The sequence below is a fragment of the Tigriopus californicus genome, chromosome 10, assembly GCF_007210705.1.
Source record: "Tigriopus californicus strain San Diego chromosome 10, Tcal_SD_v2.1, whole genome shotgun sequence".
Taxonomy (NCBI): Eukaryota; Metazoa; Arthropoda; class Copepoda; order Harpacticoida; family Harpacticidae; genus Tigriopus; species Tigriopus californicus.
Window position 1 is genome coordinate 14,822,290 of NC_081449.1, and position 11,995 is coordinate 14,834,284.

The 11,995-nt window shown below is 41.9% G+C and overlaps 4 protein-coding genes across 5 annotated transcripts in view; 2 read left to right on the forward strand and 2 right to left on the reverse strand.

Annotated features, from left to right (window-relative positions):
• The window catches only part of LOC131889373 (uncharacterized), a 17,483-nt gene extending 10,249 nt beyond the window's left edge, over positions 1–7,234 (reverse strand). The window contains exons 1-2 of one of the 2 annotated variants that reach the window (XM_059238459.1): positions 7,101–7,119; positions 950–1,078 (exon numbers count right to left, since the gene is read on the reverse strand). The gene's annotated coding sequence lies outside the window, so the exon portion shown is untranslated. Of the gene's footprint in view, positions 1–949; positions 1,079–7,100 lie in introns of both variants that reach the window. The other variant, XM_059238460.1, reaches the window with a different exon arrangement.
• On the forward strand, positions 6,923–8,369 carry LOC131889370 (TLC domain-containing protein 3A-like). The gene is made up of 5 exons (XM_059238457.1): positions 6,923–7,252; positions 7,325–7,541; positions 7,602–7,717; positions 7,778–7,891; positions 7,958–8,369. The coding sequence occupies exons 1-5, from the start codon at positions 7,033–7,035 to the stop codon at positions 8,113–8,115; spliced, it is 825 nt and encodes a 274-aa protein (XP_059094440.1). The 5' UTR covers positions 6,923–7,032; the 3' UTR covers positions 8,116–8,369.
• LOC131889369 (SAGA-associated factor 29-like) lies at positions 8,117–9,439 on the reverse strand. Its single transcript, XM_059238456.1, has 5 exons — positions 9,124–9,439; positions 8,811–9,048; positions 8,520–8,735; positions 8,371–8,445; positions 8,117–8,299 (listed from the first exon to the last, which is right to left on the reverse strand). Exons 1-5 carry the CDS (start codon positions 9,352–9,354, stop codon positions 8,181–8,183), a joined length of 879 nt encoding a protein of 292 aa, XP_059094439.1. The 5' UTR covers positions 9,355–9,439; the 3' UTR covers positions 8,117–8,180.
• Positions 9,440–10,069: 630 nt separating this feature from the next.
• Positions 10,070–11,995, forward strand: part of LOC131889374 (calcium release-activated calcium channel protein 1-like) — a 2,479-nt gene continuing 553 nt past the window's right edge. The window contains exons 1-4 of the mRNA XM_059238463.1: positions 10,070–10,590; positions 10,927–11,162; positions 11,347–11,472; positions 11,571–11,917. Coding sequence (XP_059094446.1) covers positions 10,431–10,590; positions 10,927–11,162; positions 11,347–11,472; positions 11,571–11,917 — 869 coding nt within the window. The 5' untranslated portion in view covers positions 10,070–10,430. The remainder of the gene's footprint in view (positions 10,591–10,926; positions 11,163–11,346; positions 11,473–11,570; positions 11,918–11,995) is intronic.

The following is an 11,995-nucleotide window of genomic DNA, read 5'->3' on the forward strand; positions in this document are numbered from 1 at the left end:
TGTTTGAACATTTGAGGGTTTGGTCAATGGTGCCATGGCTCAATAGCCACCGCACTGACGATCCTGTTCAGTTGAAGAAAAAAATGAATTCATGCATTTTCCGTGGAAGGTTTGAATTTCCCGTGATTCACTCACTCATTTCTCTCTTCTGGTCTGAATCATGGATTTTATCCCGAATCGTCCCGAGGGTAATAAGAAATGGGAAAAACCTTCGAGCAAATATCAACCAAGCACACCAATTGATGCTTAATAGTGCATTTCAAAGGTTGCTGTTGCGATTATCGTGGCTAGCTTTGTTTGGCGTGAAAGTCAATTTCGGATACATCAACAGGACCTATTTCTTCTCTTTTGTGTTGTCGGACTCTTTTTCAAACCAAATTTCAATACACATGAAGGCCAACAAAGAGGCTGTGGATCCCTCTGGTGGTAAACAATTGGCGATGCTTTTTGTCACGCAATGCCTATCAATTCTGTCTCTTTTTGGCAAAACACGCCACCGAACTTTCTGACCCGGAAATATGGTGGACAGGGCTTCAAGAAAATGCATTCCCAAAAGGACACGACAAAGGTTTTACATTTGCCTTGTTTCTTTTGAAAAATACCACCACCAATTTCATTATAATCTAAAGACATGTACTTCATATTGAAAATGAACTGTGGTGTGAGACAATTCTTGGAATCACCCTCTATCTAGTCTCGTAAGAAGAGAACAATGTGTACTGTAAAATAACTCAGGTGAGCTGAGTTCCAGAAGAGAAACGTTGGCCCTATTTTAAGCTTTGAGATGAGAAAACATGATTGGCAAGTTCAAACTCTCAATCACAGAGAAAAATGAATTCCAAGCTATGATTCACGATTTGAGTCTCTTTTTGCAATAGGTTCTAACTCACGATTAAAGATGAATGTCACACTAAAGCACCGCATTGGTATAGTATCTTTAATCTCTTACCTAAAAATTGATTGCCAAAGAAAGTTCTTGATGAATGGCAAAGACCAAATCCACAAACGATCAAGATCGAGTTCTGCCACCGGTGTCGTTCTTGAAAGAGCTCTCTCCACTTCGATTTACCGCACGCAACTGAAATGACCAAGAGCCGAAAGACGAGCGACAAGTGCTTGCTAAAGAGGAGTAGTTGGAGGAGGAAAAAGAGGAGAAGGAGGATGAACAAGAACGATGCGGATGGAGCAGGCACTAACTTGACGAGCTAAAGACCTCGAGAGTCGCCAAGCTACAGCATTAAGTCCATCCAGGCCAAGCAATGAACGATGAACAGATACCAAAATCGGATGCCTGGCCATCGATGAATGGACGGCCGGGGGCAAAATTTCCTCTCGAAGACCAAGTGGTGAGGCAGAGAATGAATCAGATCGGTACTTTGATTCGGTGATCCACATGGTTGTGCTGGGCCAAAATTCAATATGGAAGACCCTTCCACTTCCTGAGAGTCACTTTTGAAATCAGGCCAGAAGCCATGAGTATTGAGAGTCTTACTGATGTTCTTTCTTTAAAAGTCCATGCAGCAAGATTGGGTTAGTAATTGGAAGCAAAGATCCTCTTGCCTTTTGCAGTCATTATTTTTTCATTTATAATGAAAATATGCACAATCATGCATGATTGAATGCCAAAAAACAAGTCCAATCGATTGAATTTTTGGGTTACCAAATTTGCTTATCATGGTAACTTAAAACGTGAGAGGTTATTTGGGTTGATCTGAGAATTTAGGAAAGCTTTAGATATTTGTCAGGCCAAATAAAATTTGAATGATTTGAATCGATTTGAGCAGTGCTCGAAAACTTCCACAGTCAAATGTTAAAATTTTGAAAACTTCGGCTCGTTGCTAATTTGTAATCTATTGTTTGTTTATTTGTTTGTTTATTTGCTTACTAGTTTCTGACAAGGTCGGGCCTGGCATCTGATGATGGGCGTTTCAAGTAGAGCAAAACATTCCCGTTCCATTTTCATAATCAACACAAATCATTACTTCGGCCTTGGGAATGACCTCAGGTTCGCTCATTTAAGCTCTTTAGGTAACAATTCGTGCAGTAAAAAAAATTCCCAAAGAACCTTGGACTTAGATAGTCCGCGAACGAGAATCTAGGGTTGGAAATTTCCAAAAAGTAGACCCTGTACTAATTCGCTACCGCATACGGCCTAAGAAAATACAGTATCCTTTTTGAAAACCAGTTATTCTGTTGTTTCTCAAATTTTTTAAGTGTGTGTAATAATCCCCCCAAAAGTGCTCGTTACTCACTACTCCTTGTTCCTTTTTTCAACCCCCAACGCGTACTATGTTTCCTCGTTCTGTCTTGTCCTCGTCGCAGTAGTAAAAAAAAAATATATGTACTAAGATGAAGATAAGTTCAAGTTGAGATTAAAAGGAAGAAAACGATTTTCATTAAAGAGAAGAAATTCAGGAAATTCTCGAATTTTAGGAACCGTCGCATTTTAACGTAGTAGTCCAAAGCAATGAGCTAAACATTACATAAAATTCGAATTTTCGGCCTGCTCTTGGTCAGCTACATAAGCTGTTGACAATATAACTTTGAAACCAACCATTTTACAAGTAAAGCTCAAGTGCAAAACGTAAACAATATTTCGTGCAGTGAGCGTAAGAAGGTTATTCAGAGCGAAGTTCTGCAGGCACGACTCTCCATTGGCTTGAGTGTGTTACGCCAGTTTTTTTTTTTTTTATTTCCAACTGTCCTTGGTTTACGGCATATGTTATTAACAAGGAAGCTTTATCAGTTTTTTCTTATGACATCATGACTTCTCGTGTTACTGTTGTTTACCTCTAGCAATTAGTGATCATTATTTCAAGACAAATCGGATCTTCTTCGATTCTGTTTTAAAGCACAAGCCCTTATTTTTTCTGTGGATTGCATTTCACTCATCTTATCCCTTAACTTATGAAATACTATTTGAAGCACTTTTGTAGATTTTTTTTTGCGGAATTTCTTACCGCTACCGGGATTGGAATCCCAGCAGTTCAAGACGAGAATTGTTACCCATGTTGAGCTAATAGTCCTCAAATTTGGACCCTTTGTATTTTAGAAAATGTATGTATAGCGAGCAACACCACCACATGAGTTACGAGTGATGGTTGTGTAATAGTTCACTAAATTTTACCAAAGGAACAAGAAATATTTTTTTTTTCCTTTTATTAAGGCACAGCTAAAACTAAACTTTTTCTTGTAATGAGAATTAATTAGGCCGCCTGAATTAACTATGCCATCGTTTCGGCTTTTGTCTTCATTTTAGTCTATTTGATAACTTCATACGTCACCCAAAAATATTTTTTGAAACAAGTAGAAGACTCAAAAGTTGCGATTTTACAATAATAAAAAACGGCAAAGTTGTGAAAACTTAACAAATCACTAATATGGATTTAGTTCCATAGATCGCGTTATCGTTTGTGCACTAAGATTCAAAACTAATGCAAAACAACAATCACATTTCTGAGTGTTTCACTTGCTGACGCTTTTCTGAAAAGATCGAATCGAAATCTTGAACTGTAATTAGATTATGATAATGTCTGCCTGGTATTACCTTTCGTGGCTTCCACCAATATTAGATTTACCAGGTAAATGAGCTTGGAAAAACAACGACCAATCACTTCAAAACCTTGTGGTTTGGTTGATCCCTCCCCCTGAGCTTGTGGTTGAGCTCAATGACGAAATATTATGTTCCGTCTAATTGGTGTAAAAGTGGTACTTTTTCGTTGATTTTTTAGAGGAGCCAATTGAAATCACAATTGAATTTAGTTTTTCTAGGGTTGCCTTTTTTCATGGTTGATGTTTTAGTACAAGAAATGAAAGTGGAAAGATCTAGATTTGAGGACACTTCATCTTGGCATTTCCCACGGAGCAACCAAAATATTTAGCTGAGGTTGCAACGATTGCCAACAAGTGCATTTTCGTTCCATTGTTCGAATCAAAGCCGAGTTGGTCAATTCATGTGGTCGTGGAGGGCTCAGTTAGACACATTCTATCGGGGTCATTGCATATACTAGCCTTTTCGACGGATGACAATCGATTCTGATCCTTGCCATTTATTCAATCAAATAAATGCCATCTCCATTAGAGCATCTTTGCGTAAAACGTTATCACCTTTATTCAATTCCTGACGCTTTGCTTGAAATGTGGCATGAAGCGTTTTGGTCACACTTGACCAACTTCCTCATCTCCTTAATGGGAAATAGATTCAACCTTCGTATTCAATGACTCCAAAAATGAACAACTTTACTCCTCATGGTAATAATAGCAACTTTGCTAAAAGAATTAAAACAGTGCCAGAGTAAAATTAATGGACGAATAACTGGATATTTCATCATTGGCGTCACATCCCTCTCATGACCAAAGACCATCTGAATCCTACAGGGCAGTGCATTAAATTCAAGTGGAGGGATCAACCACCGTGACCAAACTCTATGGACTTGTTCTAGTGGCATTAGTATGTAGGAGTGCATGCACGCACTACTTGACTACTAGGACTTTTAGAACTGTAGCAGACGGTAAATGACTTTGGGAGTCCCATTGAAATTTTACTCGTCCTCTAAATCCAGCCAAACGGCTGACCTTCCAATGCTTATGACCAAGTTTGGATGATGTCCAATTGCAATATATTGTAAGAGTTCAACTTGAACACATAGGTTTGCGAAGTTCACATGGGGACGTCATTTAGAAATTGATTATGTGTCTTTGATCACCCTTCGAAGTGGTCGGAATGAACTTACTTAAGTAGACTGTATTTTGGTGATCAGATGTGAATAAAGTGAAATCGTTAATTTTTATGTTTCGTGCACATAGTTTACAAAGATCGAATCATTATCTAACCGTGCATAACCATTGCTTTGCATTACTCCTTTCTGTTGTGCAAATCATTGGCCACTTATTGTCAAAGAAGCCACATTTTAGACAGGTAGCTAAATTCATGGTTATTCTTGGAACACATGGAATCTTTTTTCATTTTATACCATTATTCACGACTCGGCCAACCTCTCAGAAAAGCAACTGTCCTTTTCAATGACAACTAATGCATGAACAACAACCTGAGACGTTTGTAACGGATTCAAAGAGTAATTAATCCATTTACTGAACTGACAACAGTTATTTGGATCGAACTAGGTGTTAGTCAGGCCTACCCATCCAGATTCATCAATCATGCACGGAAACACCGAGTAATACTACTATCCATTGCTAAAGGGCGACATGGTTCATCTATCAAGCACCGCTTCCCTGTCCATCGTCCTCGGTGAATGATCTACATTGGAGCGAATAAGCTTGGAGAGCATTTGTCTTGTTGAATTGGGAAGAAAAAGGATTGCAATCATTGTCATTATGGCCGGTTCAACCTTGTCTAATCCACCAATGAAAGGACATCAAAGCCAACCCTTTGTGTTGGATTTGCAAGCCTGTATGTGATGTGGCAGGTTTTTGAGACACACAGAAAGAAAGAGGTAAAGCATGAACCCGCTATTTTTCTCAGAACAAAACCAGACCACGACCACGGCTCATGTACATACATACTGTACAGGGTACATCGGCTACAAGACAAGCCCCCACTGGCAATCTGGCAAGCACTGTCAACCACTCCTCAATTCAAGGGAACACACTCGCGCCTTGCTCATTTGACATAATGGAATTTTCCGCTGTGAAACCGCACTCGCAAAACGTCGCTCCAAAACAAAGTCATTTGGGAAAACGGGCAAAATCTCATTTCATGGCGAATCTTGGCCCTTGAGCTTTCAAATTAGTTCAGCCCGAAGGTTGAAGACGTTCTCGGTCGCTTTCGCTTGCGATGATTGGGCGAGTTGTGTCGCACATTCCATGACAATTGCCTTGAATAAGTCAACGCACATTCAAATGTCCTGACCACACACTAAGCCGCAAAAAATATCCAGAGCACCTCGTGGAATCCTGAACCCCCGAGCTTGAAGCAGAAACCAATTTGAGGCTTTGAGGGTGTCGATGGAGGGTGGTTGCGTCACTACTTGTTCTGTGCTTTTACTACGTGCTCGTATGTGCGTAGAAGTAGTAGCAGTAGGTCAAGCCCGACGCCTTTACTGTCTTCCAATGAGTGTGGAAACCAGGCTGACAATCCGAGATGAAGGTGATTCGGCGAGAGACCATAGAAGAGGTTTTCGTTCTCACATATTGGAGTGAGTGAGTGAGTGAGTGAGCTGGAAGGAGACGGCTGTTGGATATTGGCAAACACGCCACAATTATGCTATGCTCTCATGTTCAGGTTAATTGATTTTGCTGACGTTTTTCACTTCAAATTTTGCCAATATTTTCCCTTCAATTACTACATCTCCACGTCTGTCCTCAATGCACAAGGACAGGTCCCAGCAGTCAGACCTCTCAAACCATGCAAATAAGTGATAATAACTGTACCTTTTTTTAAGAGTAGGGTTGGCGGATTGTAAAAAAAGTAATTTGCTCGGACCCTTTTTTTCTTGCATCTTTGAGTTTTGTACGAAAGGCAGGTTTGAATTGAGGATGATAACTACAAGCAAGTTCAATGCAGAGAATGCTAATGCGCGGAGACCATGCGTGACCATTGCCTGAAGACAAGAACCAGATGCAATGCATGAAAAGTCGGTTCCCAGACAGAAAAATGGCCATAATTAACTCATTGTGACCAAAATGTTGTTGCCTTTACGAACAAAGAGTCGTCAATCTGAGTCACCGATTGATTCTGGAAATTTTGAGTAATTATAAACCAATCAAGACAAGCTTAATAATGAATACTTGACAATCAAGCTCCTGAACTGTGATTGCATTGTCCAAATATCCCAAGACCAACAACACAACGTTCTAGCACCTATCGAGAATAAAGTTCAGCTATCACATTCTTGTGCAGGTGGAGGAAAGAAATCATAATCCTAGTTACAAAAGCTTGTCCCTAAATTCCCTCATGTCTCATTTTATAGAGCATGCACCAACTTTGAATTTCCCGCCCAAATTGTTGGCCAGGTCAGGCCAAATCCAAAGTTGCGCCAAGACCTGCATTATCCAAGAGGTTCCAAAAACATGATCAAACTGTTCCAAACCCGTCCAGATTTTCATGTGGCCGTCATCGAATCGATCTTGGGACTTACCTGGTTTGTATCGTTTCACTGCCTATTTCTGGAAATCGTTTCCCTCAAATTCGGCCGAGGGTTTTCTTTGGCGCGTAGTCAACTCCGAGACATCGCCACCAAATTGGTTTCCACCTGGTTTGCTATCACAACTTGTTTCGCAGGGTGGCTAGGTAAGAGTTGAAAATCCATCCCATGTCCTGATGATTATCTCTGTTACTGAAAATGTTTTGTCGCACTTCTAGTGTTTAGGCAATGTGATACTGATCTGATTCGAGAGCAGAAGTCCTTGGTGCACCATTATGTCTTCTTCGCTCTTCCATACTTTATATATGATATATTTGCCATGTATCTGGTCTATCGAGAGTCCTCCAGAGAGAGGAATTTGGAAAACAGTCCTCTGCTTTTCCTGAGGGAAAAGTTTCTCCTTGTAGTTCATCATTTGATGATTTCAACCGTCGGGTAAACTTGTCTTGAACATTTTTTACCCTTTACACGCTTCAATGTTATCTCAATTTCAAGTGGACCTATTTTCGTATTTCTTCGCGGAGGTTTGGGCGACTGCCTTCTTTCTTTGGCCTTCATGATGGAGATATCAACACCTTTTGTGAGCTTAAGGGTCATCCTTCATCACCTGGGTAAGGTTAGAATGTGCTTTATTGTAAACACCTCGGCAATTACATCCCAAGTCGTCGCAGGAATGAAAACTAGTAAATGGTACATCCTGAACGGTTTGGCCATGGTGCTATCTTTTCTTTTCGGACGGATTCTGTTGATCCCGTACATGTACCTGGCTTACGCAAATCAGCTCGGTAAGCAAGTTATTGTACGTTTGATAAAACTACATTCGCTACGTTAACGATTAACCCTTTTTGTAGGAGTGAGCACCTGGCAAGTGTTAAACATTCGAGTCCCAAAGTTTTGTACCGTGTGTATGATTGTGGTGTACTTGCCTCAGATCTACTGGTTTGGATTGATGATTAAGGGCTCTTGGCGAGCTCTTGGCCTCTCCCGTGTTTCGATAAAGAAGAATTAGATGAGTGATATTAAGTGATTTTATTATATTTCCAAAAGCAATGTGATATCAAAAATACTGAAGGTTCATTTGCCCTTCTTCTTATCCGTAACCGTGATAATATACCGTTGAGCCACATACAAGGGCGGCGAGTATCCATCTGCATAACTGGGATCTTCAAACAATACTTGATATTCGTCTGAGCCTGTGAACACCACTCAGTCAGTCATGCATGTGATAACAAATTTGAACCAATATATCGAGATATCAACTTACCCGTGGTGGGTTGTTCCTTAATAACTCCTTTATAGAAACACGTGGTTTGCGGATAGATGGCCATTACTGTAATGCCTTGAGGATACGAAGAATACAAACTAGGTTAGGTATGACCGTAGATGAAAAGTGGAGGAAAAAATAAATCCTACCGGGTTCATAGAGTGCTTCTGGGTTGGTCTCCGGACAAGCTCGACGGGTGGGCAAAGGAATGACCTTTCGTCGACTTAGGGCATGTCGATCTTTTTGTTCCTCGTCAATGTCGTCGACTTCATAACGACCAGTAGCCTGGTTGTAAGTCACCACCTCGGCCAAAATCCAATTCTCATCACCATCAGGACTGCGAACTAAAGCCGCGGCCATGTCGCCTAAAAAATAACATCATTGAAGATTGAACATTTCATTTCATGTCGAAATCCTGCCGGTTATATGTTCATTCGTACCCGTTTGAGCCACATAATTGGCCTCCGCTGGCATGGCTCCGCAGAGTGGAGGCGGATCTTCGCCTTCGCGGCCCACCCACAAAGGAATGGTTTGCGCCGACGTGGCCAACATCTTCATGAGAGCCCCCCGTCGAATGGTTTCCTTGTTTCCCGCATTACGGGCCGCAATGCGCATTTCGCTTCGGATCTGTCGAATTTGGTAGATTTTGTCCAAGGCCTTGCGCAACAACTCCTCTTCCTGCAAATAAATCAATCCCGTCAGATATCTTCCATAATCAACCCTTCAGCGACCTATAATGGCCCATAGACCAACCTTATCCGCATCCTTGATCACATCTTCATAGATTTGCTTGAGTTTGTTCCGTTGAGGCCCTTGAATGCGGTCATCTTGCTCAATCTTCTTGTGAAGGGTGCTCATGGCGTTCAGATTGGATTCGGAGGTCAAACGCACATGATCGTAGCCTTTGACTGTCTTGACGATGTCCTTGAGACAAACGTTGATCTTTTGAGTGGCTTGGGGGTCACTGGCACTTAGTAAAGACATATTGAACGTCTAAAGAGCGGGAATGTCAGTCCAGTTTTCAAACAATCTATAAATTCGGGTCCATGACAACAAGTAGTTTTCTACGTTATTTCTCAACGGAGGTTTCGTGAATGTAGCTCCGAAATTTAAACTGCCGCTATAGTAACCACACATTTACATTTTCCATGGCTGGCAATTTGCATTTTTTATGGCTTATGACATTACTAATGGAATGTTGGAATTACGGAACAACCAAATTTTGTTCGTGCTTAAACTTAACGTTTTACTTTATGGTGGAATTGGTTGGTGCTTTCATTTTCCAAGATTTCTTGAAAACTTGAAATTGCAATTCCAGACCATCACTAGTGTTGGCGTTTTCCGGTAAAGTGGGACTTGTACAAGCTCTTTGAAATTCCAACTTATTGAGTCCTTTGCTGAACTGAAGACCGACTATAACTTTTTTTACTAAGCGATATATTTCAATGACGCATAAACATAGAATTTTCTATTTCAAGAATATCATTAGCAACAAGTCATTGGACCAGGTAAAATACAACAATCATCCTATTCCAAAACTATTACTATATTTGAAATATCCCTCCGTTGCACATTTCTAATCTTGGGCTTAACATGCACCACTCGAATGCCGAAACCTAATGTCAAAATTAACGACGAAACCGAGTTACCAATGACAATCAAAACACAAAACACCCAAGCTGCTAGGATGCCAAGAAGGCAAAGTGGTGTGGAAAAACTTGGAAACCACGAGGAAATTGAACATATCTGCGTGATATTCACTTCTTTATCATTGTGTATGCATCCAGGAGTCAAGGATTTCACCCTCGCCTCCAAACCAGATGACCCAGTCAATCACATGTACATCCCAGCCCTCGATTACTGCACAATCCCAAGGCTTGTTTGAGCTTGGATGCTGGTGACACCCTGGTCGGTGATGTGATGTCAGCGTCAAGGACGTCTGTGAAGTCGGGGAAGCCAATGGCATATTCGTATTGAGCCATTTTTCTACCAGCTAATTCCCGGGTCTAAAATATTCCTTATGCCCTCTTGCCTACTTGGATCCTCCGCACCCGAGCCCAATGTCAGGCGCTCTCAACACGCCTCCCCTTGGACATTCTCGCCCACCCACTGATCCGGCGCCGCATCTGCCCACCAAAGTTGCCGAATCCGTATTCTCCGTGGCTTCAACGTCCAGTCGATACTCTGCGGGCCAATCCTCCGTGTCGATTCCTCTCCCGGGTAGCCTACCGTCCTCACACACTTGGTCTTTCTTTCCGGGTCTTTGACTGACCTTTTCTCTCCTCTCGGTTAGAGAGGCCATTTGAGTGGTTTACTTTTGCATGATTAATAGATCCATGATGTGTCATCTTCAATGGATGGGCCGGTGATGATCCAGGATGGTAGATAGAGAGGTAGTTGAAAATACCAGCTTTCGTCTATTAGGTGCGTGGGTCGGATGTAGTTGTGGTTGTCTTGCATATCCGGGATGGTCAACGTAACCTCGTTTAGTTATGGCTAACGGTGATGGCTGATTGAGCCAAGTGAACGCAATCGTAAATCCGAACTTATTTACAGATCCATCCATCAAATCTTCCATTCGCCACCACCATTCTCATCTCCGGGCCAATACCATCCCTTCCAGTGGTTACTACCCCAACTCTCATCCGTTTGGCCAAAGTGGGTACGGTCTGAACTCTTCGTACCAAAGCATAGGATCCGTTGCTCATCCGCATCCGCTGAATTCTCAGCCCAGTTTCCTCTTACCGACCAAAGCCCTCATCCTTGGCAATAATAACGGCAACATGCAACAGGTTAGAGTAAAAGCAGTTCATGCCATGTACACATTGGCCAACAAAGTTTCCTCTTTGGGTTCATGTTCATTGACTTAGTTTGTAAGAGAGACTTGACTAACAATGTAACGTCATGGCACCTTTAAGAAGCCGCCCAATAGAACTAATACTTCTCCCATCCCCATCTCCTATGCTGCATCCCAAGGACAAGAAACGAATTCATCGACCACCACCACCACCTACTCAATCAGTGTATAGCGAGATCACATCTCAATACTCCTATCTTGGACCCCATCAAGGACTCAATCCGAGCCATGCCCCGAGTTTCAAAGTATATTAGGATAAGGCAAAACTGTCTCTTATATCACCTTGCCATGTTAAATGATTTCGTTTGAAAGAGGTCCATTCATCAACTGAACCGATTTTCAGGGCGTGGACGAGAACATTTACCACTGGAAAGTCCTGAATCTGAGTCGAGCCAAATTGAAGGCCTCGAGCCGAACCTCGGCCTTGCTCTCCGGTTTCGCAATGGTGGCTATGGTGGAGATTCAGATTGACGACAAAGTGCCCGAGCCTCTTCTGATCCTATTTGTCGTATGCACTGTCTTGCTGATTGCAGTTCACATGCTGGCACTCATGATTTCCACATGCATTTTGCCCAACGTCGAGGCCGTAGCCAATCTTCATTATCAAACCCAGAAGACAGTGTTTGAATCCCCCCATATGAAGATGAACATAATCGTGGAGCTAGCCTGGGCTTTTTCAACCGTCATAGGTACAATAGCGGGTTCTGTTACCTCAGTCGAGCCATGAGCATTGGGCAAGGAGTAATCGAGCTGCGATTTTCTTGTCGG

What these genes read in the sequence shown, in the direction of transcription:
- LOC131889370 (XM_059238457.1), top strand. Translation starts at nt 7,033, where the DNA reads ATGATCAAACTGTTCCAAACCCGTCCAGATTTTCATGTGGCCGTCATC. An exon ending in TTGATGATTTCAACCGTCGG is followed by an intron (nt 7,542 to 7,601) that starts GTAAACTTGTCT and finishes CTCAATTTCAAG; the next exon opens with TGGACCTATTTTCGTATTTC. An exon ending in GGCTTACGCAAATCAGCTCG is followed by an intron (nt 7,892 to 7,957) that starts GTAAGCAAGTTA and finishes CCCTTTTTGTAG; the next exon opens with GAGTGAGCACCTGGCAAGTG.
- LOC131889369 (XM_059238456.1), bottom strand. Translation starts at nt 9,354, where the DNA reads ATGTCTTTACTAAGTGCCAGTGACCCCCAAGCCACTCAAAAGATCAAC. An exon ending in CAATTATGTGGCTCAAACGG is followed by an intron (nt 8,736 to 8,810) that starts GTACGAATGAAC and finishes GTTATTTTTTAG; the next exon opens with GCGACATGGCCGCGGCTTTA. An exon ending in AGAAGCACTCTATGAACCCG is followed by an intron (nt 8,446 to 8,519) that starts GTAGGATTTATT and finishes CGTATCCTCAAG; the next exon opens with GCATTACAGTAATGGCCATC.